Source organism: Diadema antillarum, unplaced genomic scaffold (genome assembly GCF_040938485.1).
Source record: "Diadema antillarum isolate AM-2024a unplaced genomic scaffold, OU_Dant_1.0 seq00000550_RagTag, whole genome shotgun sequence".
Taxonomy (NCBI): Eukaryota; Metazoa; Echinodermata; class Echinoidea; order Diadematoida; family Diadematidae; genus Diadema; species Diadema antillarum.
Window position 1 is genome coordinate 2,658,624 of NW_027271495.1, and position 25,192 is coordinate 2,683,815.

Here is a 25,192-nt window from a genome sequence, read left to right on the forward strand (position 1 = left end):
AAAATAAATTTCTGGGTACAGATACACTTTAATGTGTGAAAGGGATTAATAATTTGACTTGATTTTATGCAATTTAGTGAATGTATTTGACATTAATGCTTGCAGTTAACAAAGAATCACAAAAATATTTACCATCTTTCATCCACAGACTGAAAATATCTAAATTTTACTTCTAAATGTTTAAACTGTGATGCAGAGAAATCAATGGATGATTTATATGAAAATAAGACTATTTTGCAGTGCATTCATTTGTCATTTCATTTGGAGACGTGGTACAAATTCTTTGTCTTGTATAGCAGGCATGTACCAGTACTGGATTACTTCATGAAGCCCTCTATCAATAGTGGTAATTATTCCCAATGAAATCTACACATTGAAAACAAAACATTAACAAAATCTTCAACTGAAAGCATTTTGCATTTGGAAGAGAAGGGTCAATATGGTCTCTTGTCAGTCTTTCTTCTTTTTTCTTTTTTCTTTTTGAAATTTGGAAATTTAGCTCAACAACCCACACAAGTATTCTGTAATTCAACTTTGGTAATACACAGGGACCTTGTTTTAAGAAGGTCAATAAATATTACAATATTCTCTTTAAACAACAAGGTTTTTGTAAAGGCACTGTTGCATTATTGCGGAATATAGCTTCATCAAATATTTTGGGCAGAAATGATTTCAACCTCTGGAAAACTTCTGGACTGGTAGAATCTACATTGTAGTTAATAGTGAACTTTCCCATTTACATGCTCATCTTTAATACCAATCAAACATTTACATCTAGTACAATTTATGCTGTAGTAGAAAAGTTTAGTGTTGTTTCATCACGCAGATATCCAGTTGCATGGCTAAATCTTTAATAATTCAGGGTATTTTTGTTTGTTTGTATATTGTTAAATGTAAGATTAGATCCTGTTAAAGGGGTTGCTTATATATTTGACTCCTTTCAATTACTTGTGTGAACTTCTTGCCAGGTAGATCATAAAGTTAAAAAGGGAGATTGATTGTTTGAGCACGCCTTTTGTTTGTGTGATTGAAGATGCAATTTTAACAAGGAAAAGTAGAAATTACGCGGTGCGTAATATATGTCCCCGCCAGAAGTAGCATTTAGTAGCAAAATGTACAATACAGGTAAAAAGATCAAGGTCAAAGGTCAAAGAAGTCAAAGGTCAAAATTCTATGTAGAAGTTTTGAAGCCCTCACCTAGCGTGCCATCACATAAAGCAAACGGAATCGAAATTGGGTTAGAAATGGCGAAGGCGTAGCATTTTGTAGCCAATGTACAATATAGGTCAAAAATCAAGGTCAAAGGTCAAAGAAGTCAAAGGTCAAAATTCTGTGTAGAAGTTTTGAAGCCCTCACCTAGTGCCATCATATAAAGCAAACGGAATGGAAATCGCGGTTAGAAATGGCGAAGGAGTAGCATTTGGTAGCAAAATGTACAATACAGGTCAAAAATCAAGGTCAGAGGTCAAAGAAGTCAAAGGTCAAAATTCTGTGTAGAAGTTTTGAAGCCCTCACCTAGTGCCATCACTTAAAGCAAACGGAATTGAAGTCGGGTTACAAATGGCAAAGGAGTAGCATTTTGTAGCAAAATGTACAATATAGGTAAAAAATCAAGGTCAAAGGTCAAAGAAGTCAAAGGTCAAAATTCTGTGTAGAAGTTTTGAAGCCCTCACCTAGTGCCATCACATAAAGCAAACGGAATCGAAATTGGGTTAGAAATGGCGAAGGAGTAGCATTTTGTAGCCAATGTACAATATAGGTCAAAAATCAAGGTCAAAGGTCAAAGAAGTCAAAGGTCAAAATTCTGTGTAGAAGTTTTGAAGCCCTCACCTAGTGCCATCATATAAAGCAAACGGAATCGAAATCGGGTTACAAATGGCGAAGGAGTAGCATTTGGTAGCAAAATGTACAATACAGGTCAAAAATCAAGGTCAGAGGTCAAAGAAGTCAAAGGTCAAAATTCTGTGTAGAAGTTTTGAAGCCCTCACCTAGTGCCATCACTTAAAGCAAACGGAATTGAAGTCGGGTTAGAAATGGCGAAGGAGTAGCATTTTGTAGCAAAATGTACAATATAGGTAAAAAATCAAGGTCAAAGGTCAAAGAAGTCAAAGGTCAAAATTCTGTGTCGAAGTTTTGAAGCCCTCACCTAGTGCCATCACATAAAGCAAACGGAATCGAAATTGGGTTAGAAATGGCGAAGGAGTAGCATTTTGTAGGCAATGTACAATATAGGTCAAAAATCAAGGTCAAAGGTCAAAGAAGTCAAGGGTCAAAATTCTGTGTAGAAGTTTTGAAGCCCTCACCTAGTGCTATCATACAAAGCAAACAGAATCAAAATCGGGTTAGAAATGGCGAAGGAGTAGCATTTTGAACATTTTGATCACACACGGACGCACGGACACACGGACACACACACGTACGGAGCCCGTTTCATAGTCCCCTGCTCGAACTCGTTCGGCGGGGACAAATAACATTCTGAGTACCTTCACCACAACACACATACTACCCAAAAAATCCTTTTAATCAATTTTCCCACAGTATTAATTAGAATATGTTGGTCTCTTCGTATGTAAAAGAAACAGTCATCTTTCGCAAATAAAATGAATTTGAAAGTTGCAAAGAGGATGTAGGATCCTGAAGAGGGAACCTTGTAGTATGCCAAATTAAAAGGTTTCACGGAGGTTATCACAGCCACACAGAGTGGCATATCAAAAGACATCACACTGCGACACTCTACTCGAGCTAGCTCACAATGCAACATTAAGGAATGCAAGCAATGAGGAGGCTTTTGCAAAAGGCGGAGGCAACTGGGAAATCACAATAAGATCTAACAATCTGTTAGTAGATGACAGACTTCTATCATCCCTTTCATCATTTTCCTGTTATTTCTTCTTCTTCTTCTTCTTCTTCTTCTTCTTCTTCTTTTTTGTGAAAGTGTAGAGGAGGAGGGAGAGTAGCAGTTTTGGTAATGGAATATGATAAACTCTAGCTTTTTTTTTTTCATCTGCTCATAAAGTATAATATACAGCAAAGAACACAATTATGACCAAAATTTTGTTCAAGAGATATGCTGACTGCTCCAGTCACCATACCTCCATGGATCATGTTTGCATTATTTCACCTAGTTCATAGCATGGGTTAAAATTATATTCTTCTTAAACTATTGAATTACATTATACCTCTAAACTGTAAAGAAAAAAAAATAAAAGAACCCTTATGACATAAATTCTTCTTCACCATACACTTTTCTGTTGCCACACCCTGCACAGAGATGAATGGCTCATGTATCAAGGAGGTTAGTACAAATACTGATTAACAGCAATATCAAATCAGCATTCTATCCAAGCGACGCTGCCATCCCCGAAATTGTGGCTGCTACATTTCACCGTCTGAATACAAACCAGCATCAACCAGGATCAAATCAGCATTCTATCCAAGCGACAATGCCATCTCCAAAATTGTGGCTGCTGTATATTTCACCCTCTGAATACAAACACTCAGCTGGTTTTGGTGCACTTGTCTGGCTGCACCTCTTCTCTTGAGGCAAGGGCAGAAAATGGCCTCTTCACACCAGTAGACTGCCTCTGGTGGGCACCTTGCCCAAAGCCTTCCAGAGCTGCCACCAGCTCACTCTGGTCAGAGATGTTGAGAAGGCTTGATGTGAAGGATTTGATGGCAGACTGGAAAACCAAGGGGTTCTCCTCCAGTTTGGTTTTGAGTTTACTATAGACATTAAACAGCTGCTGTTGAAGATCTTGGCAGTCTGCGTCCCTGTCATCCTGATAGGTATTTCCATCACTGTGATCATCTTCATCATAATCACCAGCATCATAGTCATTGTCATCAGAGCTCTCATTCCCAACAGGCTCTACATGACTCAGTACGTCCATTCCATATGAAACAGTTTGCCTGGAAGGTGGGTTTTCCTCCATCTGCCTAAGATCAAACTGTTCTTTACCTGCACAAACAGGGAAAAAAAATCACTCCTTGATTAAAAATGAGCATATTCATAAATTTCATGAACACACAAACTGTAGTTGGTGACAAAATGTGAAGGTTTTTTTTATGTAAAAGACAATATGAGCATACATCATCAACACAATATGCATAAAATTACTGTGATATATGCACACAAAAAAAGAAGAAAAAAAAACAGTACTGAAACAGAAAGCCTATGGGAATATCTCTTCTGCAGATTTAAGTGCACATTATAAACAGTATTCAGTGCTACCTCTTTGCATAACACTTTATAGTTAAGAATTTGTATATAAAAGGTAATTGAATGCAAATGTATTGAGTAAAGAAAATATCTAGACTGCATTGTAATACAATCATTTTGCTGAGCAGTTCTTGAAACAAGTATCACTGTAAGGGCATATTCATAATAAGTAAAATCAGAAATTTTTATTCTCCCCTATTAAACACAGTTCTCAGGAAAAACTAGATATATCGTTACGGCGACTGATATGCCTCCGCCATAATGCATGGTTCTCCTCTATAGTACAATGTCTTGACAATGTGTGATGACAGTTTCACATAATTGGCAAAATATTAAAATGACAGGTTTGACACAAATGTGCTGAATGTTCACTTTCCTAGAACTAGGTTCAATTGGATGAATGATTAAAATGTCAGAGTGCAGGTATTTGGGGAACTGATGATTTTTACTTGACTTTTGACCCTTTTATAAGTTTATGCATTGAGTAATTTTCAAGGTATTGAGAAAAAGTATAATTTCAGTATCAAATGGGAAAATAGCATTATCTAAACCTGGCCTTTGACCTTTGACCTCACAGTTCCAAAGAGAATCACTGTTAGGTTGAACATGCATAAATATGTAAGTTTCATGATGATACCTTGAGTTACTTTTGAGATATGGAGGAAAAAGTGCAATTCAGCACTTTCACTTGACCTTTTGACCTTTGACCTTTTGGCAAGAAACTTCCCACAGAATATATATTGGGTAATACATGTATACATCAAGTTAAAAAAAAAAAAACCTCCAGGCATTGCATAAATATAAGGAAAGTAGTGATATTTTGAGGAGTTGACCTTGACCTTTGACCCCCTGACCTTTGAACCATGACCCCCAACTTCCTTAGATAATCACTGCCCATTGGAACAAGCATATATACTAAGTTCCATGAAGATACCTTGAACCATTTGCGAGATATGGAGAAAAACATGAATTTTCAACCTTTTTTTTTCACAAAATAACCTGTGACCTTTGACCTTTGACCTCATGACCCTAAAATCCAAACAAAGTATTATCCCCCCAGGATATACCCTCATACCAAGTTTGATGTAAAACCAAGTTTGATGTAAAACCACCACACGGTTCTTGAGATATCGACAAAAACAAAACGGGACGGACGTACGGACGGACGTACGGACGGACGGACGGACGACCCGAAAACATAATGCCTCCGGCCACTTCCTTGGCGGAGGCATAAAAAATAGTCAGAACAGACAGTACATTTTTACGGTGCATTTCAAATTCTTGTTGCGAAATTAACGGTGTAACCTGTCCAAAATTCTGAAATATCACTCTCATGCCAAACGCCATATAGCTACAATTGTAAATGAAACTTCATATGCACAGAGTGGTCTGGTAGTGGAAAAACAGAAAAAATATATCACTCAATCTATAAAACCAGAGGAGCCAACACTTGCTACCCATTCATAACATTCATAACAAGACTTCACATGTGCTGCAGTTTAATACTGATTCCATAAAGCCACTTTTAAATAATATTGGATGGAAAGCGGGCAAATCAATTGAAAGTAGGTCCAAATCTGGCCATTTAAGGGATAATCATTACCTACAAACATAAGTGACCACTGACCTGTGGCAATGGCGTAGAACAATGACCGCATGGCAGATGTCAATGCTGGTACTTCTCTGTGGATGCTCTGGCCATAGATCTGATGGATAGCTGCTTGGTGACGGCATGGGTTTCCGGAGCAGCCAAGAGAGCAAGTGCAGATGCCCAACTCCATGTTGACCAACTGATTCTGAGCCACATCTTCCTTGCCTTCAGCTGGTTTCTTGTCTGAAGATGGTGTCAAGACTTCATACACAGTCGCACTCATCTTGGGTATAAAGCACAAGAAAAAAGAAAGGAAAAAACTTACCACAGATATGATTATTTTGCATACATGCAAATTCCTGTATGAAATGATGCAAACCAGTATCAGGCAACAGTTAGGTCATCTTCTGTGCCAGAAATATGAAATAGATGAATTCTACTTTCCTGACCCCCCCCCCCCCAAAAAAAAAAAACAAAAAAAAAACAAAAAAAAAACAGTGTATCATAAATGCGACTGCAATGCTTTCTCATTCCGTAAGACATAGTCCTTGAATTTTGGTGCAATTATTATTTCATTTTAAGTATTCTTTGAAGTCAATGTACATTCTAATATCTCAAAAGAATCTTTTATATTCTTGTGCACCTACACATATGCCCCCCCCCCCCCAAAAAAAAAAGGGGGGGGGACAGAATCAATTCAGTGTGTCCCTCATTTGCTACTGCAGCTGTGGCTACAATGTGGGTTTGCTGCTGCATCTAAAAGTGATGTGAATAGTTTTGTTTCTAAAGATCAAGTAAGTTATACCATCAACCTGCACATCGTTGATGCATTTCAATACTTGGAATTCAGTTTACACATGCAGAGCTGCTGTCAATTCACTGCAATTTTGAAACTTCTTTTTCAGGCAAAGCTTGGCATAAGCAAAGAATAGATTACTGTAAAAGTGGATATTTTCGTGCGACAAATTTTTCGCGCTTGGCCGGGCAGGAAGAGTTTTGCGTGTTTTCAATTCCGCGGAATCAAGACATCACGCACAGGAACATATGGCAAGCAAAAATATTTGCGTGCTTTTATTTTCACGCTAGTTTCTGGTTGCGCGAAATGCGTGAAAATTTCAACACCGCGAAAATGTTCACTTTTACAGTACATATGACCATGATTCTTCATGCAGATGCTCACTGTGCTTGTTTAAATCATGGACTACAATAGGGGAACCATAATTAAGATTTAGTTGCATATATAACATGAAAAGAGTATACAAGAAATTCTTTGTGATTGGTTGATGTGCAAAACATAATGTTAGGTTAGGTAGCTAGATACTATGAGTCTTGTGCCACACTGTCTAAAGAAGTTGTCTGAAGAGCAAGTAGTGTAAGCTGAATCACTTTGATCTGTAACAAATATCTGTATGAATTTAACATTGAGCATGAAATACTGTCGAGAATGTCATCCACTTAAATCAGCTGGTGGCAGTCCCTACCTGAATAATGCATTCTGACGGAATATCCATCTCTTTTGGGTAGAAGCGAGAGTTCAAGGTAAGTGTCTCACAGTGGTTGTTTGATGCACTAATGAGAGCATTCTCAAAGCTGACATTGAGCCTAGATGTGGCAAAGTCTACCATCTGGCACATGTTGAAAGACTTTTTTCTCCATGGCAGTTTGTTCTGCAGCACACGCAGGGAAGCTTCTGTTTGATAGTCCATGTCCTGAATGCAACTGACTGCCTGTGAGCAGTTCAAGATGGCCCACTGGTCTCTGGATCCATACAGGGTTGCTAGATACTGAAGGAAGCATGGGTAGCGTTGGCAGGTTGCATTTGCCACTGCCTGGCTGTAGCACAATCCTAGAGATTGTGAGTTCCCAGCATACACCGTGCTTTTGACTCTACCTAGCAAGGCTGCGCGATCATCTGGTGCAATCATTCGCTTGGGGTCCATCATCCATCGCCATGCCGAATGGACAATCTGGCAAGAATTGAGCAGCGTTCGAGATGAAGGAAAAGATGTCTCAAAGGCAGTCTTCACAGCGACAATGTCGTCCACAACAAATAAGAGAGGGCCCTGGATCCGCCTGCCATAAAACGCTCCTTCCAAGAGGAGACACTTCAGTAGCTCAAGTCCATGAGTAATTGCGATTTCAGATTCCGAGGAGAGGACAAGCATCCCTAGAGGCAGGGCCCCAATTGGGCTTGGGGTAACAATTAGCAGAGTACGACAATTGTGCTTGCCTGGGCAGCCCCAGGTATCCACATAGCAAACATTAGCACTCTGGGCCCATTTCTTGTGCACTCTCTTCATGAGTGGAGTGCAAATTGCGATGGCAACCTTGTCATCTGAGGAAGTGCCCATTCGTATGCACTCTCCATGCTGGGTGTTGTATTGGTCTATAATCATGCCCAAATTGATTATCATCTCCTCATGGCTTGGATGACTGTATCCCACACGGTACAACCCATAGTAGAGCCTGAAAATAGACAATATCAGATTTTTATCCAAACTGAGTGCATTTACAACTAATGATTATCATAACAATCATAGTTGCAGCAGTAGTAAACATGAACAACAACAGTAATGATAATAACACAAATACTTTCAATTATGGATTCTACCCTCATAAGATTACTGGCTGAATGAACAAAGGCCAGGGGTTTCATTTGGGACCGTGCATCACAAAACGAACAAAAAGTCGCACACACTGATTTTGTGTGAGGATTGAAAATAGGTGAAATGGGTCAACCGAGCCGATCTTGACTTTTTCATATTTTCTGAAAGCGCAAGTCTTCTTCTACATCATGCTAAAATTTGGGATCATAAAACGGGCAGGAAAGTGTTTTTTTAGCAGTTCATCTCGAACATGTTTTCTGGCAGAATAGTGTGATTAAGATCTTTAGAGTCTCCTATTCATTTCTTAAAAACCCTGTACACACTCTTCACTTTCAACTCCTATAACTTTTGAAAGGATGATGCTACTACTTTGAAAGTTGGCATTGATTAAGGACAGAATGTTTTAATAAGGCATGCTTAATTTCAGTTTAATTTGATAATCCCTTCATTGTTGTTACTCCGGTGGTTTACATCCTGTTTTTTGTCCCATTCATCGCACAACCAGCACGGCTTGGTAAAGATTAAGCGATTGAATAGACACTGTACTTCAGAGCCTCTTTTCTCAGTTCACACTTTTCCTTTGTGTGTGCTTTCTTTCCAATATTTAGATAGGTTAGAAGAGTCCATTTGATTTGAGTAATACATCATTTTCAAGCTTTAATTCTGGTCTTTCAGAATATGCTCTTAACTTAAATTTCATGTCAGGTGACTTTTTGTTTGTTTTGTGGTGCAGGGTCACATTTTATCATTATTCCTACAACTCTCTCAAGAGGCAGAACTTCAAAGAGTCAGAAAAAGGTTATAATCACAAGCAAAGAAAACAGAACTTTAAACACCTAAATCTGTTTATGGAAGATTTCCAAATGACTTTTCCACTGGCCAAAAGGATGAAGGCCACTTTTGAAAGGAACTGAGTTTCAGTGGGATATCCAGCAAACATGACAACAGGATGGTATTCAAATAAACTATTTGATCTGAGCACTATTCTGGTTCTTACGTGTATGTGTAGCATGATGAGATGGCACTTGATGTGCAAAAGCTGTAACAATATGGATATGTACATGTAGACATGAATTCTACAATTGATTGGTTGCTGCTCTGGTCTGTATATCACACATTTATGAACAGTGATGATCAAAGCGAACAAATTAATCAGACACACATTTTCCTCATTGTTTCCTTGTCCTAACGTCACTGCCCACCCTCGAAGAATTGTACCAGCAGAAATAAGCTTTAAAGACATTCTAATCATGAACCTATACACAATATGAATCAAATGCTTTACAGTACCACTTCTTTGCCTTTCATTTCCGGGCAATACTTAGACATAACAACTACTCTCGTTCTCCGAGTGCAGAAGTCGATCTTGAAAAAAAAAGGGGAGAAGCAAGGTGACTTATAACGTTCTGCGCTATCAGGATGGGTGATATGAATGATAATGATTTTTGCAGCCAGGCTTTGTATTCTTATGATACAAGAGAATGAGGAGAGACAGAAAAAAAAAATCAAAACTTGGTCTAAAGAAAAAATACTTGGATCAAATTAAAATTGATCACCTTTTTAAAAAAATAAAGAAAAATGACAAGAAAAGAAATGTCTTACAAACTAAAAGCATCAGAACAAAAAAAAAAAAATGTGAAAGTATTACTACCTTCATTCAAACAGAACACTTCAAGCTCTATATCAATCAAACCATATCTAAAGAATTGCATAATAACAGAAATGTAGGCTGGCTGCCAACATGACCTCTCTTCTACTCAACAATCTAAGGGCGTATCTCATTGGAGGACACTTCACCACAACTGCCACGTCTGATCAGTGGCCATGAATCGTGCGACTTGAAAGTCTGAAAAAACTAGAAATGTCGCTACGGCGACTGGTGAATGCCTCCGCCATAACTCATGGTTCTCCTAATAGGTCTATAGTACAACGTGTTGACAATGTGTGATGACAGTTTCACACAATTGGCAAAATATTAAAATGACAGGTTTGCCACAAATGTGCTGAATGTTCACTTTCCTAGAACTAGGTTCAATTGGATGAATGATTAAAACGTCAGAGTGCAGGTATTTGGGGGAACTGATGATTTTTACTTGACTTTTGACCCTTTTTTAAGTTTATGCACTGAGTAACTTTCAAGGTATTGAGAAAAAGCATAATTTCAGTATCAAATGGTAAAATAGTATTATCTAAACCTGGCCTTTGACCTTTGACCTCACAGTTCCAAAGAGAATCACTGTTAGGTAGAACATGCATAAATATGTAAGTTTCATGATAATACCTTGAGTTACTTTTGAGATATGGAGGAAGAAGTGCAATTTAGCACTTTCACTTGACCTTTGACCTTTTGGCAAGAAACTTCCCACAGAATATATATTGGGTAATATACATGCATACATCAAGTTTTAAAAAATCCTTCAGGCATTGCATAAATATAAGGAAAGTAGTGATATTTTGAGGAGTTGACCTTGACCTTGACCCCTGACCTTTGACCCATGACCCCCAACTTCACTAGATAATCACTGCCCATCGGTACATGCATATATACTAAGTTCCATGAAGATACCTTGAACCATTTGCGAGATATGGAGAAAAACATGAAATTTCAACCTTTTTTTCACAAAATAACCTGTGACCTTTGACCTTTGACCCCGTGACCCTAAAATCCAAATAAAGTATCATCCCCCAGGATATATCCTCATACCAAGTTTGATGCAAAACCACCTCACGGTTCTTGAGATATCGACAAAAACAAAACGGAACGGGACGGACGGACGGACGGACGGACGGACGGACGGACGGACGACCCGAAAACATAATGCCTCCGGCCACTTCATTGGCGGAGGCATAAAAAAAATGGCTCATGCTCTCACCAACAAAGGAATTCCATACTGACTTCAGAAACATCCCCACAAGAGCCACATACAATGTTCATTCATTAGTCTGAAAGTCACAGAGAGGTCACCACTTGGCCAGAACTAAGGAAACCTTGCGGAAAATCTCTGTGACCGGCTGGAGACAGGAAAGTGTCTCTGAAAAGCATAATGTTACGCCATGACTACCTGGAGACCCATCTCCATTCCAGGAGATGTCATGAAGACATTACCAACAGAGGCATCTCCACGACTTGGGAAACTCAAGTTGCCACAAGGTCACCAACTCATCTTTAGTCCAATGAGTCCATTTTAGAGTGTGAATTAGATGGATGTGCCCTATATAACGGCAAGGGCTTACCTGAAACAGTAGCTGTTGTCAGGGGAGAGGGAACGGTCCAAGGAGACCTTGTGGAAGGCATTTCCATGTTCCTCCTGCAGGTCATACTGAAGTACGTCTAGGGCTTTAGTTGGACAGAAGCCGGAGCGGAACAGCCCAACCAGCTTGTCCCTTGTCTCCTTCGACACATCGCGCTGTCTAAGCACTTCGGCTCCATTCGGCTCATGGTTGTGGATGTTTGTGATGACACACTTAAACGGATAGCCACTCTTTCTGTGTGGGTCTGTAGACCTGCAGCAGAAGACCCAAATACAGCACATTACAGTTTCTCTGCAGAAATTAATCCTATATGGAATCAATAAAAAATACAAGTTTATTTTATTTGTGTAGCCAGCTTAGTGTACTTATCATACACGTGATGTACAGACTTGTCTCAATCAGTGAGTACTGTGTGTAACAGATTATGGAACTTTGCAATAGCAGTTCAACCCTTAAAAGCACAGGGGGAGGAGGAGGGGGTCCCCCTTTACAAAAGATTAAACAAGCAAAATGAAGTAAAGTAGAGATAAGGTCATAAGCTATGAATCCGCATTAGGGAAGGTCTGCCTTGCATATGAACATTGTAAGTATCATCACATACAACCACTTACTTGGTACATAATGTTTCTTCACATAAAGCAAAACAAATGATACAAAGCCCTAACAATGTAAACTGGTGAGAACTACCAAGTGCATGAAAACATGACTCATCAAATTTCTGCTTGTTCTGTGATGGTGCTGACACCAGTGAGGGTTCCAAGAGTGATATACGAAGTTTTAAGGCATTCTGCGGATAGACCAAGTTAAGGCATTCAGCGGATAGACCAACTTTCAATAAAAGCTATTCCCTGCATGGGCTGCATTAGATACAGATCATATCACATTTTATATTCCACAGTACTGATATAATATCCTTTTTATGACATGGGGAAAATGTTAGACTGATCCTACCTTGTGGTACCTTTTTTGTTCTTGGCATGTTTGAGGACGTGACACATGTGAGCTTTACAGTTTCTCTCCCTCTTGTTTTTTGAGTATTTCGTCTCCTTTAATGTTTCCTGCCGTGAGCCCAGTTTACAGAAGAAGCGTCTCTGCAAATAAAAAAATATGACTGCTGAGTGCTTGTGAGATCCATCTTTTCTTCTTTTTCTTTCTGTAATATGAACCATCACTTACTACGCATTTTGCAATGTTTAAGAAAACAAAAACTTGGTGCTTTGCTACTAAGGCACATATCATCAGGTAAGAGGAATATGGAAAAATCACATCCTCAAGATGGCAGGAAAATGCCATATTGATATACAGTATGTAAAAAAGGAAAAAAGAAAAGAAAAATTACATTCAGATTTTCGTATTCACAACTCTAAATGCTACTTCAGGGTCTTAAAATATAACATCTCAGCTCCATTTTGCAGAATATCCCATTCAGTTTGGTTCAGCGGTCACAGAGAAATTATGTGGATGGTTGGTAATGCATGTCATGGGTCTGATTCTTCCCAGTGTAGCACTTGGATGCTCTTGGCACTGTATACACATATCAATGTATGAAAACAATGGACAGAACTTGGAGGGAGGGGATTCCTGACATGCTCTACAATACTCCTCATTTCTCTTTGACCACTGAAGCACATTGGGATGGGTTTTCTGTAAGATGTGGCCAATGAGTTATAGTTTCATACCCTGAAATCATATTTCGTAAGGATTGATTTACTATTTTTAAAGTTATCATTGAGGAGGGTTCCCACTGTAATTTTTTTGGGGACATATGGTATAGGCAACGGTAGCCCATTTTTGCTGTAGACCTCTTGCTAGGCTTCATTTTCGTCATATCCTTTTTTCTGGGGGGGGGGGGAGGGGGGGAGGGGGTGCTGCGATATACGAATCCTGAAGTAGCTCAGTACATCCTGGTGTGAAAAAAAAAGAAAAAATATATATATAATAATACTGTATATATTCTGAAAATTGCATTTGTCTATAATTGGTTATAAAAGGTGCTTGGAATGTCCACTGTTCTACAAGAAAATTCAAGGAAAACTTCACTGTTCATGTCACCACAAAGTTACAGCCAAAAACCTGACATGTATGCTAGTAAAGCAAAATGGCTTCTAGAGAAAAATGGAAATGCAGAGGGATTGCAAAGCAAGAATACAACTGAATAGAAGACTACTGGACGAGACCTGAATCTAGTGTCAGACTATTATGGTTGTGTAAAGGAGCTTAATGATATACATACCGGTACAGAATCTTCAGAATATGAAATTGTTTTCCTGAACTCAGATGGTTTGCAAACATACAGAACCCATTCTTAATGTCATATCTATGTAAAGAAAAAAGTGAATAACATAACACGAACTGAAAAAATAAATCTTGAAACAATGTAATATCACTGACTCATACCCTGTAGATGTTGCTCTTGCCACTGTCTTTCTTGCTGCCAGTGTAAGAATGAGACACCCTCCATATTGTTGAAGACTTGGCCTGCAGCAGCTTAAACCACTTTGCTGTTTCCTTCTCAGTGGTGAGGGGAAGACGTATGGTGGCTGAGAAATTTCCTACCTGGCCAGCACACTCTTCAAAGGCACACACTCTGTAGCTGTAGCCCTCTGGTAGAAAATTCTACAAGTTCAAAGAGAGAGGAGTGCTATTACTACCGTACCAACAGGAAAATGCAAAGAGAGAGGAGTGCTATTACGACCATACCAACATGAAAATGCATGATTTTGGATAAACCATTAATTCATTACTATTAGGCCAGTATTATGAGATTGATACAGTATATGAGATATGAAATTGCAAATTAATGTAAAGATCTATAAACTGGTGGTGAGTGGTGATAAAAATAAGTCTTGGTAATACAGTATTTCTGAGTGCATCCAGCAATATCTATGGCTGTAAATTCATTTTCAACTGCTCAAATTGAACTGTTATGACTGCACTTAGAGCTGAAACATGTCAGAATACTGTTTTTAAAAAAAAGTAATTTGAAAGATCAAAGTGTATCGTATGCTTTTAGGTCGTAACTGCCTCTAAACTCTGGTACTGCCTTTTTTTTTTTTTCAGAGTAGATCCATCGGTTTGTTTGCTCAAGGACCATCATTAATAGCCTGACCACTAGTGACCAGATGCCGAGCACAGCATGCAAAGCATGGCATTCGCAGTGTGCAGCACAACTCAGAGGTACCATACAGCTATTTACCACTGGCAGCAGTGATTTTAAAAATGTTTGACTTATCACGTCTGATGTACCATTATGTGTGTAGGTCAGCTATTTTATAAAACATCCTACATTGTACCATAACGGCCATTCCATGTACCGGTAACTCAAGATAGACACCAAGACCTTAAAATTTCAAGTCCAAGCAATTAAGAAAGAATATTCATATTTGGGTGGGTACCTGGTACCAGGTATATAATGTTGAAAGGGTGTAAATCTAATTTTTCACTGCTTTTCACTTTTTAACAGTCGAGTTACACCTCCCAGAACAAAGATCACATTTACTACAAAAATTATGCCTCTTCGGTAATTTTTTTTAAATTTCACTATTTAAGGCATGTTCTACTATCTAAATGTTATAGGGCCTAGATTCATTATTTTTTCACATAAAAGTCATAAGGTCTCATCTTATACCCATTTTACCGTATCAAGCTGTTTTTTTCATTAAATGAAATGAGCTTGGCAATATTTTGATTGAAAACACCCTCGAAAAGTGTCACGCGAGTTACAAAAATATGTCTATATTTTATACTATTTTTAGATTGCTTTAAGTAGTACCGGGTAACGTTAGACTGTATGAATTGTAGCTGATGAATAATGAGGATCTTAGAGTCCTCAATCATACCAGAAAATAAGGTTTCCATTTCAATATTTGTAATAACCCCTTCATTGTGAAAAACACCAGAACAATTGTGTCACGTGAGCCACGCAAGGATTTCTTACTAACGTTGTATAGGATTGTCACGCGAGTCACTACTCACTAGTCACAGTTTTACAACTTTCAAGTTTGAAAAAATTAAAGACCAGAATGATTGAGATTTTTTTTTGGACAAATTCTGCCTTAAAACTTTCTAAATCATGTAGACTCTAAAAGAGTCTAGGCTCTATCATGTCTATTAATACTGTCACCCATAAAAATCATACGTATAGCTGTACCAATGAATCATGGCACAGCACAGCGCTGCGCTGTCTGGAGACAAGGCCGACAGTTTCTGATGTAAATTATCTCTATGAGCTCACTAGTCATTTGTAATCTGGCTGCTGTTGACTGAACATCATGACCAACTTCACTTGCACAAAAGATGACTTTTCACGATTCACTGATTCAGTGCACAACAACTGGTAAATAATACAGTAACTTGTTAATGTTAGTCAGTAGCGGTCCAAAATGAGGACCGCGTCTTAGCTCACCTGCTAATTTCCAGCTAACTTTTTGTGAAGCTTTAACAAGTTAACGTTACTGGTCTTTGCTACCCTGTTTACTGTTTATTTTAAGAGGTAATTTAACGGGTACATCTTTCAAACATGATATACATAGTGATACAATTTTTACAAGGCTAAGAATGATTTATTAGCTTCACTGGGACTGCCTTCAGTATGACAAACTGAATGCTAACGTTACTAGGCTGTACCAATCATGGCGCTGTACTAGCGTTAGGGCTCGTTTGATCGACTCGTCACACTAACGCTAGTAATAGTATACTTGGGTGACCCGCACCTCGTCATAGTTAATGTTACTAGGCTGTACCACAATCATGGCGCTGTATTATGGGCTCGTTTGATCGACTTTCACACTAGTAGTGTTAGAACTACATGGACATGGTACAAACGTTAGAGAATCTAGAAAAGACAACTTAGACATAACATTCTAGATAGAATCAGCCTGTGTTGATAACTCTAACAACGTTACCCCATCAACCCCAACGTAACGTTAGAGGGTTCGCCTTTGAAATACTTTAGCCCGACCAGCCGCCGCGCCGCGCCGTCGAGCTCGGTGTCAAACCCGACTTCTGCACAGCTCGGACACTGTGCGTGTGACCGTTTTCTATCTCCAGCAAGGGCGGGCATCTAGGCCTAAGTGTAAGTGTTTAAATTAGCAATTAGAAGGGTCTACGCACCTTCAACGTAGAACAGTTTTCCAAGTCAAATGTTTCACAACTACAAGCCATTCTTATGAATTTCTCTGAATAGGACATCAACTAACTCCAGCACCAGCGCCAGCCAAGCTAGACAGCAGACAACTTTTATCAGTTTGGTTCCAGCGTTGCCAGGTCCCAACGGAACAAAATCACCAAAAGGCCTGTGAAAAATCACCAAAAACCACAAAAAATCACCAAATCTGAGAAAATGTTTTTTCTCGAAGTTTTTTTTTTTAATTGATTTTTTTTTAAGTTTTTTTTTTATTTTTTAATCTTTTGGCATATAGGATCAATGAACTTCCAAGGGAGTTCAAGCTGTGGGAGCTGCTGCTGCTGCTGTAGGTGAGTATAGATAAAAAAATTAGCGTACGCGCAGGTTTTTGCGCATGTCCTTTTCAGCATCCGAGATTTTGCGAGATATTCAGAGATGGAAAGCATGGTCGACGAGATTCACTTGTTGACGACATGAAGATCTATTAGCCGTGACCAGTGCCGTATATACGGCACTGGCCGTGACTAATTGACATGGTTTGTGAATATTTAGCCAATACGGTCTGGACTTGTATATCTTTTGTGTCTAAACTGAGACTAATCGCGACACAACGATCTCGCGGACTAGATCATGCATTTGGGTGCAAACGCCATCTCAAGTGGGCTAGCTTAGTCTGCATTCAAGGCAGCGGAGGCATTATTCAAAGACTCAGTATACCCACACTAATGCGCGTGTTCATGCGTGTATGGGTGGAAATGAGCTGCTGGCTTGACAGAGGTCTGCGCTCTAACAGTGCTTTTTTTTCTATATCGTTCATAAAAACATACATTGTGTACATTCATTGATCTTGCTCTAGCGATCCACGTCCCACAAGCTTTGCTTTTTAGTGGATCACTATTTTCATATCGAATCTATTTTCCGCACGCCCACGAAGTATCCTCCTCGTATATATATATATAAATATATGTTGTTATATAATTTATCTCGGATACTACATGAATCTTTTGCAAATCCTTAATGTTTGAAAAATATCATTTCATGACATGTATACTTTGTACTATGTTTTGATTTTCGTTGATCGGAAATAAACTATGATTGAATTGAATTGAATTGAATTGAAAAAATACAACCACTTACCTTCATGTTGTAGGGAACGTAACGTACTGATGCGCATCTGTTTACTGCATACACTTGGAAGCTAGTCATAGATGCTTGCATTGAATCTTTTAAGCATTGCTGCAGTGACCTCAAACTTATTACAGCAGCCAAAAGTGGTCTTGGTTAAGACTATGGCTTCTAGAGTTGTAGTCGAAAGCTGGTTGCGATACTTGTTTTTTGCCCATGTCACTATGGAGAAGATGCGTTCGACTGAAGCATTGGAGATGGGACAAGACAGCGCTCCGAGGGCATAAAGTCCTATTGTCCTGTATGGCTTGTGTCGGTCGGAGTTTTCATGATTCAAAATGCCCTTCCAAAAGGACTGGCTGTCATCTGGTATGCTGCCTTTGAAGATCTTCTCTTCCTTCCACAGATGCAAGCGGATCATTCTGTACTGTTCCTCAACCACATCAAGGTCCTCACACAGATGAAGAAGAGGAAGGTCTGAAAAGGCACAACATGACATTTGCGACAGTACATTCTTGGGATGAAGTAATGACAATTTTTGGAATGTCTTCTTGCTCTCAGGTAGCCTCTTTTCTATCTCAGATATGAGACATGCAAGAAAGTCAGCACATCGGGTTCTCACATTGTCTACGATCTGTAGATGGGCAGGCTCCCTCTGCAACCTGACTGCTTCAGCTGTAAATTTGTGACCATAGTCTATGAGATTCAGAGGACGTCTTGCACCAGTACCGTGATCATACACCCGTTCCTTCAATGACTTGTGCTGCATGTCTAACGCATCTGAGAGCCCTTCCGGTGATGCATTTTCAGCCTGGAATTTCTGATTCAGGCGGTCTAGGTTCTCCACAACTGGTGCAAGGAATGTAAAGTACAAGAAATTTGACTTGTCGTCAAACATGTGGAACAGCATCCTCGCTCGGTAACGGACATCTTGCGTGCCTTCGTTCATTGCCATTTGGAAATAGTTTTTCAGAGGATCCCAGTGTTCCCAAATCCTCCGGATGAGCTCCCCCCTGACTAGCCAACGAGTTGTAGACATTTTTTTGAAGGGCATCTTCTTGCTTGCAAGTTCTCCTTCCTCTAGCTCTTCAGCGCAGAATGTGTCATAGAGTGATTTATATGCTTCTCGGCGCAAGAAGCTGTGGCTGAAGAAACTTGGAACTTCACAGAGCATGAATCCCACATTTGAAGGGAGTCCCTCAAATGCCTTCTGTACGCACAATGCGATGGAATGGCATACACATTTCATGAGTGTGCATTTTGGTGCAACCTCTTTTACTCGGCTCCAAACACTGTTGTGTTCTCCGGTCATGTTTGAAGCTCCATCTGTTGCAAGACCTACACAACGGGAGAGGTTCAGATTGTACTCATCTAGAACGGTTTGTAATGCCTTGAAGAGCTGTTCGCCGGTGGCTTCGCAGATCTCTTGAAACCCCAAGAGTACGGTCAGTATTTCCATTTTCTCCTCACTAAAGTATCTTGCAAGGATGGCAAGAACTCTTGTTGATGACACATCTGTACTCTCGTCGATTATCAGAGAAAATGCTTTCTCTGACATATCTTCCTTTACTTGCTCCTTTATGGTAGGAGCAATAACTTGTGTCACAAGTTTTGTACATTTGGTGCGATGTATCGAAATGGACTCTAGAGTGCTACCAGCTGCATACTTTTTGATCGTCTCAGACAAATGATCAATCGAGCTCAGAGGACTATGACAGCATGTCGTAACAGCCAAATGAAGCTCGGCGGCCTTAACAGCATCAGCAGGCTGGATCTTTTTACTGCATGTAGCGAATTTGGTCATTGAACTCCCTGCAATAGCTCTTCTCGCCGCAACGTGGCTTGGGGTATCTTGATGTTTTTTTAAGGAGGCATGATGAGGCTTTAGCTGCTTTCTGCAGTATTTACAGAATGGTAATTTCACATCGTTGTCCATCACAGAAGTAAGCCAGTTAAACTCAGTTTCCCATGAGGTCAAATACTTTCTTGATGCCTCATACTTGGTCTTAGATTTCTTTGCTGGTGGTGTGGCCATACTGAATATGCCTAGTCTGAAAATAGTGCAGAGATAGACAAGGGCAAGGGGCTATTGTAGTAGTAGAAGTATAGCATAGTAATTGCACATATTGGTATTACTTTTCAAAACAAAGATATAAATTAAATATCACAATATTAGATATCACTGTTGACAAGGGTTGATAAATCGCAATTCACTTTTGCTTTACATCTCATTTTTTTTAAATCAGTACACAGAGTAGTTCTAAGGTTTTGTAATTTAATCAGTTGTAATTCTTCATGTTTATGATTAATTTTAATCTGTCCTTGTTCGTTATGTATTACAATTTCAAAAAAGCAACTTACCACCACTGCTGTTTAAGTGCCATCACTTTGAAACTCGAAAGTTATGTGGTCTAGATCCTACTAGAAACATATTCTCATGCAACTCGAGGGAATTGAGGTAGTAGCCTTCTTATCATTCATGTTGTCTCTCTTCTTTTTTTTTCCTGAAGAATTCAAGATTTATGACTGATCAACAGTATTTAGGAGATATTGGATAAAAACCGTTCCTACACTGACAGCATGAATGTCCTCATAGTGGATGAGTGTTGTCAATCAAACACTTCTGCCTAGTAGCAGGCAGCTACCTAGTACTAGTAGATATCTAGTCATCCTTTCCATTTGCATTTGCGTGAATGCACATTGCAGCACCACCGAACACGCACAACCAGCACACAGAATCACAGTCCTACACAGTATACAAGTAGTTGTCATTTGTCAAATATCGATTACAGATCTAACCATGATTTACTCGATGCTATTAGAGTCAGCTTATCATTTACTCGAGTATTTAAGATTTGCAACTCACCAGTATAAGACAGATCTTTCGAGATATCTGGGGAAAGTGGGTAAGGGTTTCAACTACAAGATAACCACAAACTGATATAATTATATCGAACACTCATTATCAGTAGTGAGCTCGCTGGTTTCCAACCAGTACTGCTTCCAACACTGTCCCAACCTCCCTGCTATGACGTAGCCAGCACAGCTGGTGGCCGCGGTTTGTAGCTTTATCAGCAGTAGACAGCTGAGTATGATCTGACAGCAGCGTGGCGACCATTGCATCGGCGCGTGTGCGTGCAGTACACACAGTCACACACATGCATTGCGTACAATGTGCGATGTGTGTTTTGTGTGTGTATAAGATCTGACAGTATACCAAGACAATAACGCACATGTTATGTATCTATGGGAAAGTGTTACGCCATGCTTTCTGGAAAATAGACTAGTTTTCATGGTGATTTTGTTTATTTCTTTCGAAATCACCCGAAAATCCCCAAAAGATAACCAAAAATCACCAAAAGATCACCAGAAATCACCAAATATGGATTTGGTTACCAGGATAAAATTTTGTCACCAAGGGTTTCAAAAAATCACCAAATTTCACTATTTTTGGTTACCAAGATCACCATCTGGCAACGCTGTTTGGTTCGCGAATTTGATCGATCGCGCTTCGATTCAGTGATAAATATATAGGCATGCGCGCGATCGATAACACAGCCGATTATTACTGTATACGCTATATATTTCGCGGGGGTTTTATTTTCGCGAATTTCGCGAGTCGGGAGCTATTCGCGAAATTAACAACACGCGAAAATATTACCTTCCAAAATGAATCACTTGCCTTGATGATACGAACATTTCAGTACTAGAATACCATGTCACGGCTTACCGAACAGACCATACTGGCTACTACTTACGAATACTGTAGAGAGCCAATCCATTATCGCAAGGGGACCACTCGTCAGAAATCTAGCGCGATGGACTTAACCACTTCAAAAATGTTGAATTCTAACTTACTAGATCTAGTTCGCAGAGTTTGGCAAGTCTTTTTCATGCAGTGTATAACTAGTATCATTCTTATATGCTAGTAAGTTGAAAATTCACACTTTCTTTGCCACTTCATATTTTCTCTGGTCCCCCAATCGCAAATTTAACCACTCGCGAAAATGTGTGATATCGGCAATTCGCGAAAATTTATGTACGCGAAAATTATAGCGTATACAGGATATGGAACGCGACATGCTGCAATACTAGGTATCTGCCCCACTTTTTCTTTTTTTTTTCCACCATACAAAGGAATTACTGTAGATAAGGTGTCACCACTTTGGCCCCACTTTTTACTGTTTTTTTGACCCCGGAAGTGCTAGAAAGAAATACTGAGGAGATAGAAACCTTGAAGTGTGAGCACGGTAAGGTTTTTTTTTTGTGCTGAAGACCTTTTTTTCCCCTTTCTTTCTTTAGAAACCCGGAAGAGGCACCCTAAGATACAGAATTGCAGAAGTTGCGATGTCAAAGACCCCCACCCACCTTTTTTTTTTCTTGTTAGCTGATGAAACCCGGAAATGGCCTCCAAAAGTCTGAAGTGAGTGATATGCCCCCCCCCCCCCACAGTCTTTTGAAAACGTGGCCCCGGCCTTGCAAACCACCATTTAAAGTTATCAAGTTGAGGGGTTAATGAGAAGGCAATCAGTCCTATTAAAATTAATCCCGGGAAAATAATGCAGTGTTTTGTCTCATATTTCTAGAAACTATAACTAACAAAAAAAATTCGGCACACCCGGCGCATCACATTACATGCACAAACAATATTCTAAAACATACACAAGGACATTAACATAACACGAGACGATGCCATTTTGAATATATACCAGTTTTATTCGTGATGCCTCTTGAAAGAACACACAGATATACCTGGTAATTATCTATAGGCCTACTTTATTTAAAAAAAAAAGAAAAAAGAGAGAGTCATGTCGCATTCACATCATCACACTTAACTGTCAATACTGATACCATTTGACCGGTAATTTGTGTGCAACATGTGGTTTATTTGTTCTTCTGTTAGTGTATGTGAGACGAATATCCCCGGGTAGTATCAATCAATGGTCTTTTTTTTTATTACTATCCGTGCTCCTCATCCTGTTCTTCACACTATCACTTCTAATGGGACTTATACTCAACACGCTTGCTTTTTAGTAGGTTCCCTCGTATTTTTCTGTATACTAGTAATAGCACTATTTTGATTTGGTTGAAACTATCGATCGCTATGTTCTATGTTTGTATTTTTTCGTGTGCATCCAAGCTGGATATTGTGTATTATCATATTTTGTCATACTTTGTGTATTTTCCATCGAGAAAAAACAATGAAACTGAAATAGAAAAAAAAACCATGAAAGTGCTTCAAAATCAATTTTATTTAAGAGGTCAGGAAGAGACTGGGTATGGAGGGAAGGACATTATATCTTATTTGCTTATCGCTATACTCCTAGTATGTGACTGCATGATTATTGTAAAAGCATGCAAAATCATGAAAACATGCCTTCACGACGCAGCTATAGGATACAAATCACAACTTCAGTTCACAAACGTATATATTGGCAGAGATGACAATGATATTACCACATCTCAAATCTCCCAATGACGGTTATACAAATAATTATTACCTCCGCCAAGGGGGGAGGTTATGTTTTCGTTACCGTTGGTTTGTTCGTTAGTTATAGTTAGTTAGTTTTATAGCTAGTTAGTTTGTCCGTGTGCAAGATAACTCAAAAAGTAGTCAACGGATTGGGATAAAACTTGCAGGAAAGATTGAGAATGACACAAGTAACAATGCTGTACCTCCGCCAAGGCAAGGGAGGAGGTTATGTTTTCGTTACCGTTGGTTTGTGTGTTAGTTTGTCCGTGTGCAAAATAACTCAGTTAACGGATTTGGATGAAACTTGCAGGAAAGGTTTAAAATGATACAAGTAACAGATGATTACATTTTGGTAGTGATCCGACAATTTTGGGGGAATTTATGAAGGATTTTTGATATTTTGGCAGGTAGGGTCAATAAACTTGGGAGTTCAGGCTGCGCGTATTTGAGGTTTGCATGCGCGCACTAAAGTGCGTGCTCTAGTTTACAGTATGCTGGGGCGAGGCGCGCCGTGCAGCTGAGGGTTTATGACGTAACAAAGGCTTCTATATTGCGAAATCGGGCGACTTTCAGCACACAATGCTATCGTATTGGTGGAAATCACTGATATCTCTAGATGGAAGAACATGAGATCGGTGGTGGAAATGAGCTGCATGCTTGGCGGAGGTCTGCGCTCTCAGAGTGCTTTTCTAGTTTATCTTTTGTTAAGAAATCAGAAAACGCATACGTGCATGTTTATCTGCTTTCATAATGTAGTTGACATGATATGATATATTTTGTGCTTATCATGTGATTTGTCTCATTCTAGATATGTTTACCACGTTAAAAAAATATATATATGTCGCTTTTTATTGTTAGAAAAGTATTAATTTTGTGCGACTTTAAAGGCTTGAGCATGCTCTTTAAAAAAAAATCGAGTGAAAATTTTCACTCTAAAAAGAGTGAATACAAAAAAGAGTGAATTTGGAGTGAAATTGGAGTGAATTTTGGAGTGACGTCAGGGATCACTCCAAAATCTTCGAGTGATCCCTGACGTCACTCCAAAATGAGTGAAAATGAGCATTTTCACTCAAAATTCACTCCAATTTCACTCCAAATTCACTCTTTTTTGTATTCACTCTTTTTAGCGTGAAAATTTTCACTCGATTTTTTTTTTTTAGAGAGTGCATCAGCATAGACAGAATAAGTAGATTTCGTGATGCACAATGCAAATACTAGACAGTGGGTTATACCTTTAATGACGTCAAGCAGAGGATTGACCAGTGCAAAACAAAATGGTCAAAAACATTTTGACAGGCAATAAAGATGAGGAAAATTGGGCAAGACTTGTGCAATAATTTTCGAAGAAGTAACCTCCTCTGGCTTACTACATGGATGCGTATGTATGGTCTAGAAAACAGTTGCCTAGGTATGTAATATCTGGGCTCAGTATTCAGATGCCACACACAAATTATTGCTGAACACGCGATCAGGAGCAGGCTATACGTCACCTCAAATTGGGAATTTCAGTGTAGCGGAGTGTTGTGATGCAGGGAATTGATGCATTTCCGCTTGGACAGCTTAATCGTCCCGAAGGGAATCACTCATGCACCAGGAGGATTGAAGAGTATGCTGTTTAAACACCAACAACTGATGATGTTGAGACCATTTAATTGAAATTTGTTCGTGTCTTTATTGTAATTTTGTGAATTTCCAATGTGGAATTGTATGTGTAAGGCTGATATATCAAACCGAATTTTAATTGCATCGTCGAAGATGGATCCAGAATAATGGATGTGAAATTTCGAAATGTCATAACTTC

At 39.2% G+C, this 25,192-nt stretch overlaps 2 protein-coding genes across 2 annotated transcripts; both read right to left on the reverse strand.

Moving 5' to 3' along the window:
* Positions 1-3,478: 3,478 nt before the first annotated feature.
* On the reverse strand, positions 3,479-11,949 carry LOC139734897 (uncharacterized). Its single transcript, XM_071645676.1, has 4 exons — positions 11,651-11,949; positions 7,292-8,276; positions 5,847-6,093; positions 3,479-3,958 (listed from the first exon to the last, which is right to left on the reverse strand). Exons 1-4 carry the CDS (start codon positions 11,947-11,949, stop codon positions 3,498-3,500), a joined length of 1,992 nt encoding a protein of 663 aa, XP_071501777.1. The 3' UTR covers positions 3,479-3,497.
* Positions 11,950-17,991: 6,042 nt separating this feature from the next.
* Positions 17,992-21,382, reverse strand: LOC139734898 (zinc finger protein 862-like). Its single transcript, XM_071645677.1, has 2 exons — positions 20,785-21,382; positions 17,992-19,969 (listed from the first exon to the last, which is right to left on the reverse strand). Exon 2 carries the CDS (start codon positions 19,951-19,953, stop codon positions 17,992-17,994), a length of 1,962 nt encoding a protein of 653 aa, XP_071501778.1. The 5' UTR covers positions 19,954-19,969; positions 20,785-21,382.
* Between the last annotated feature and the right edge of the window lie 3,810 nt (positions 21,383-25,192).

What these genes read in the sequence shown, in the direction of transcription:
- LOC139734897 (XM_071645676.1), bottom strand. Translation starts at nt 11,949, where the DNA reads ATGTGCTGTATTTGGGTCTTCTGCTGCAGGTCTACAGACCCACACAGA. An exon ending in CGTCAGAATGCATTATTCAG is followed by an intron (nt 6,094 to 7,291) that starts GTAGGGACTGCC and finishes TTTATACCCAAG; the next exon opens with ATGAGTGCGACTGTGTATGA. An exon ending in GTTCTACGCCATTGCCACAG is followed by an intron (nt 3,959 to 5,846) that starts GTCAGTGGTCAC and finishes CTGTTTGTGCAG; the next exon opens with GTAAAGAACAGTTTGATCTT.
- LOC139734898 (XM_071645677.1), bottom strand. Translation starts at nt 19,953, where the DNA reads ATGGCCACACCACCAGCAAAGAAATCTAAGACCAAGTATGAGGCATCA.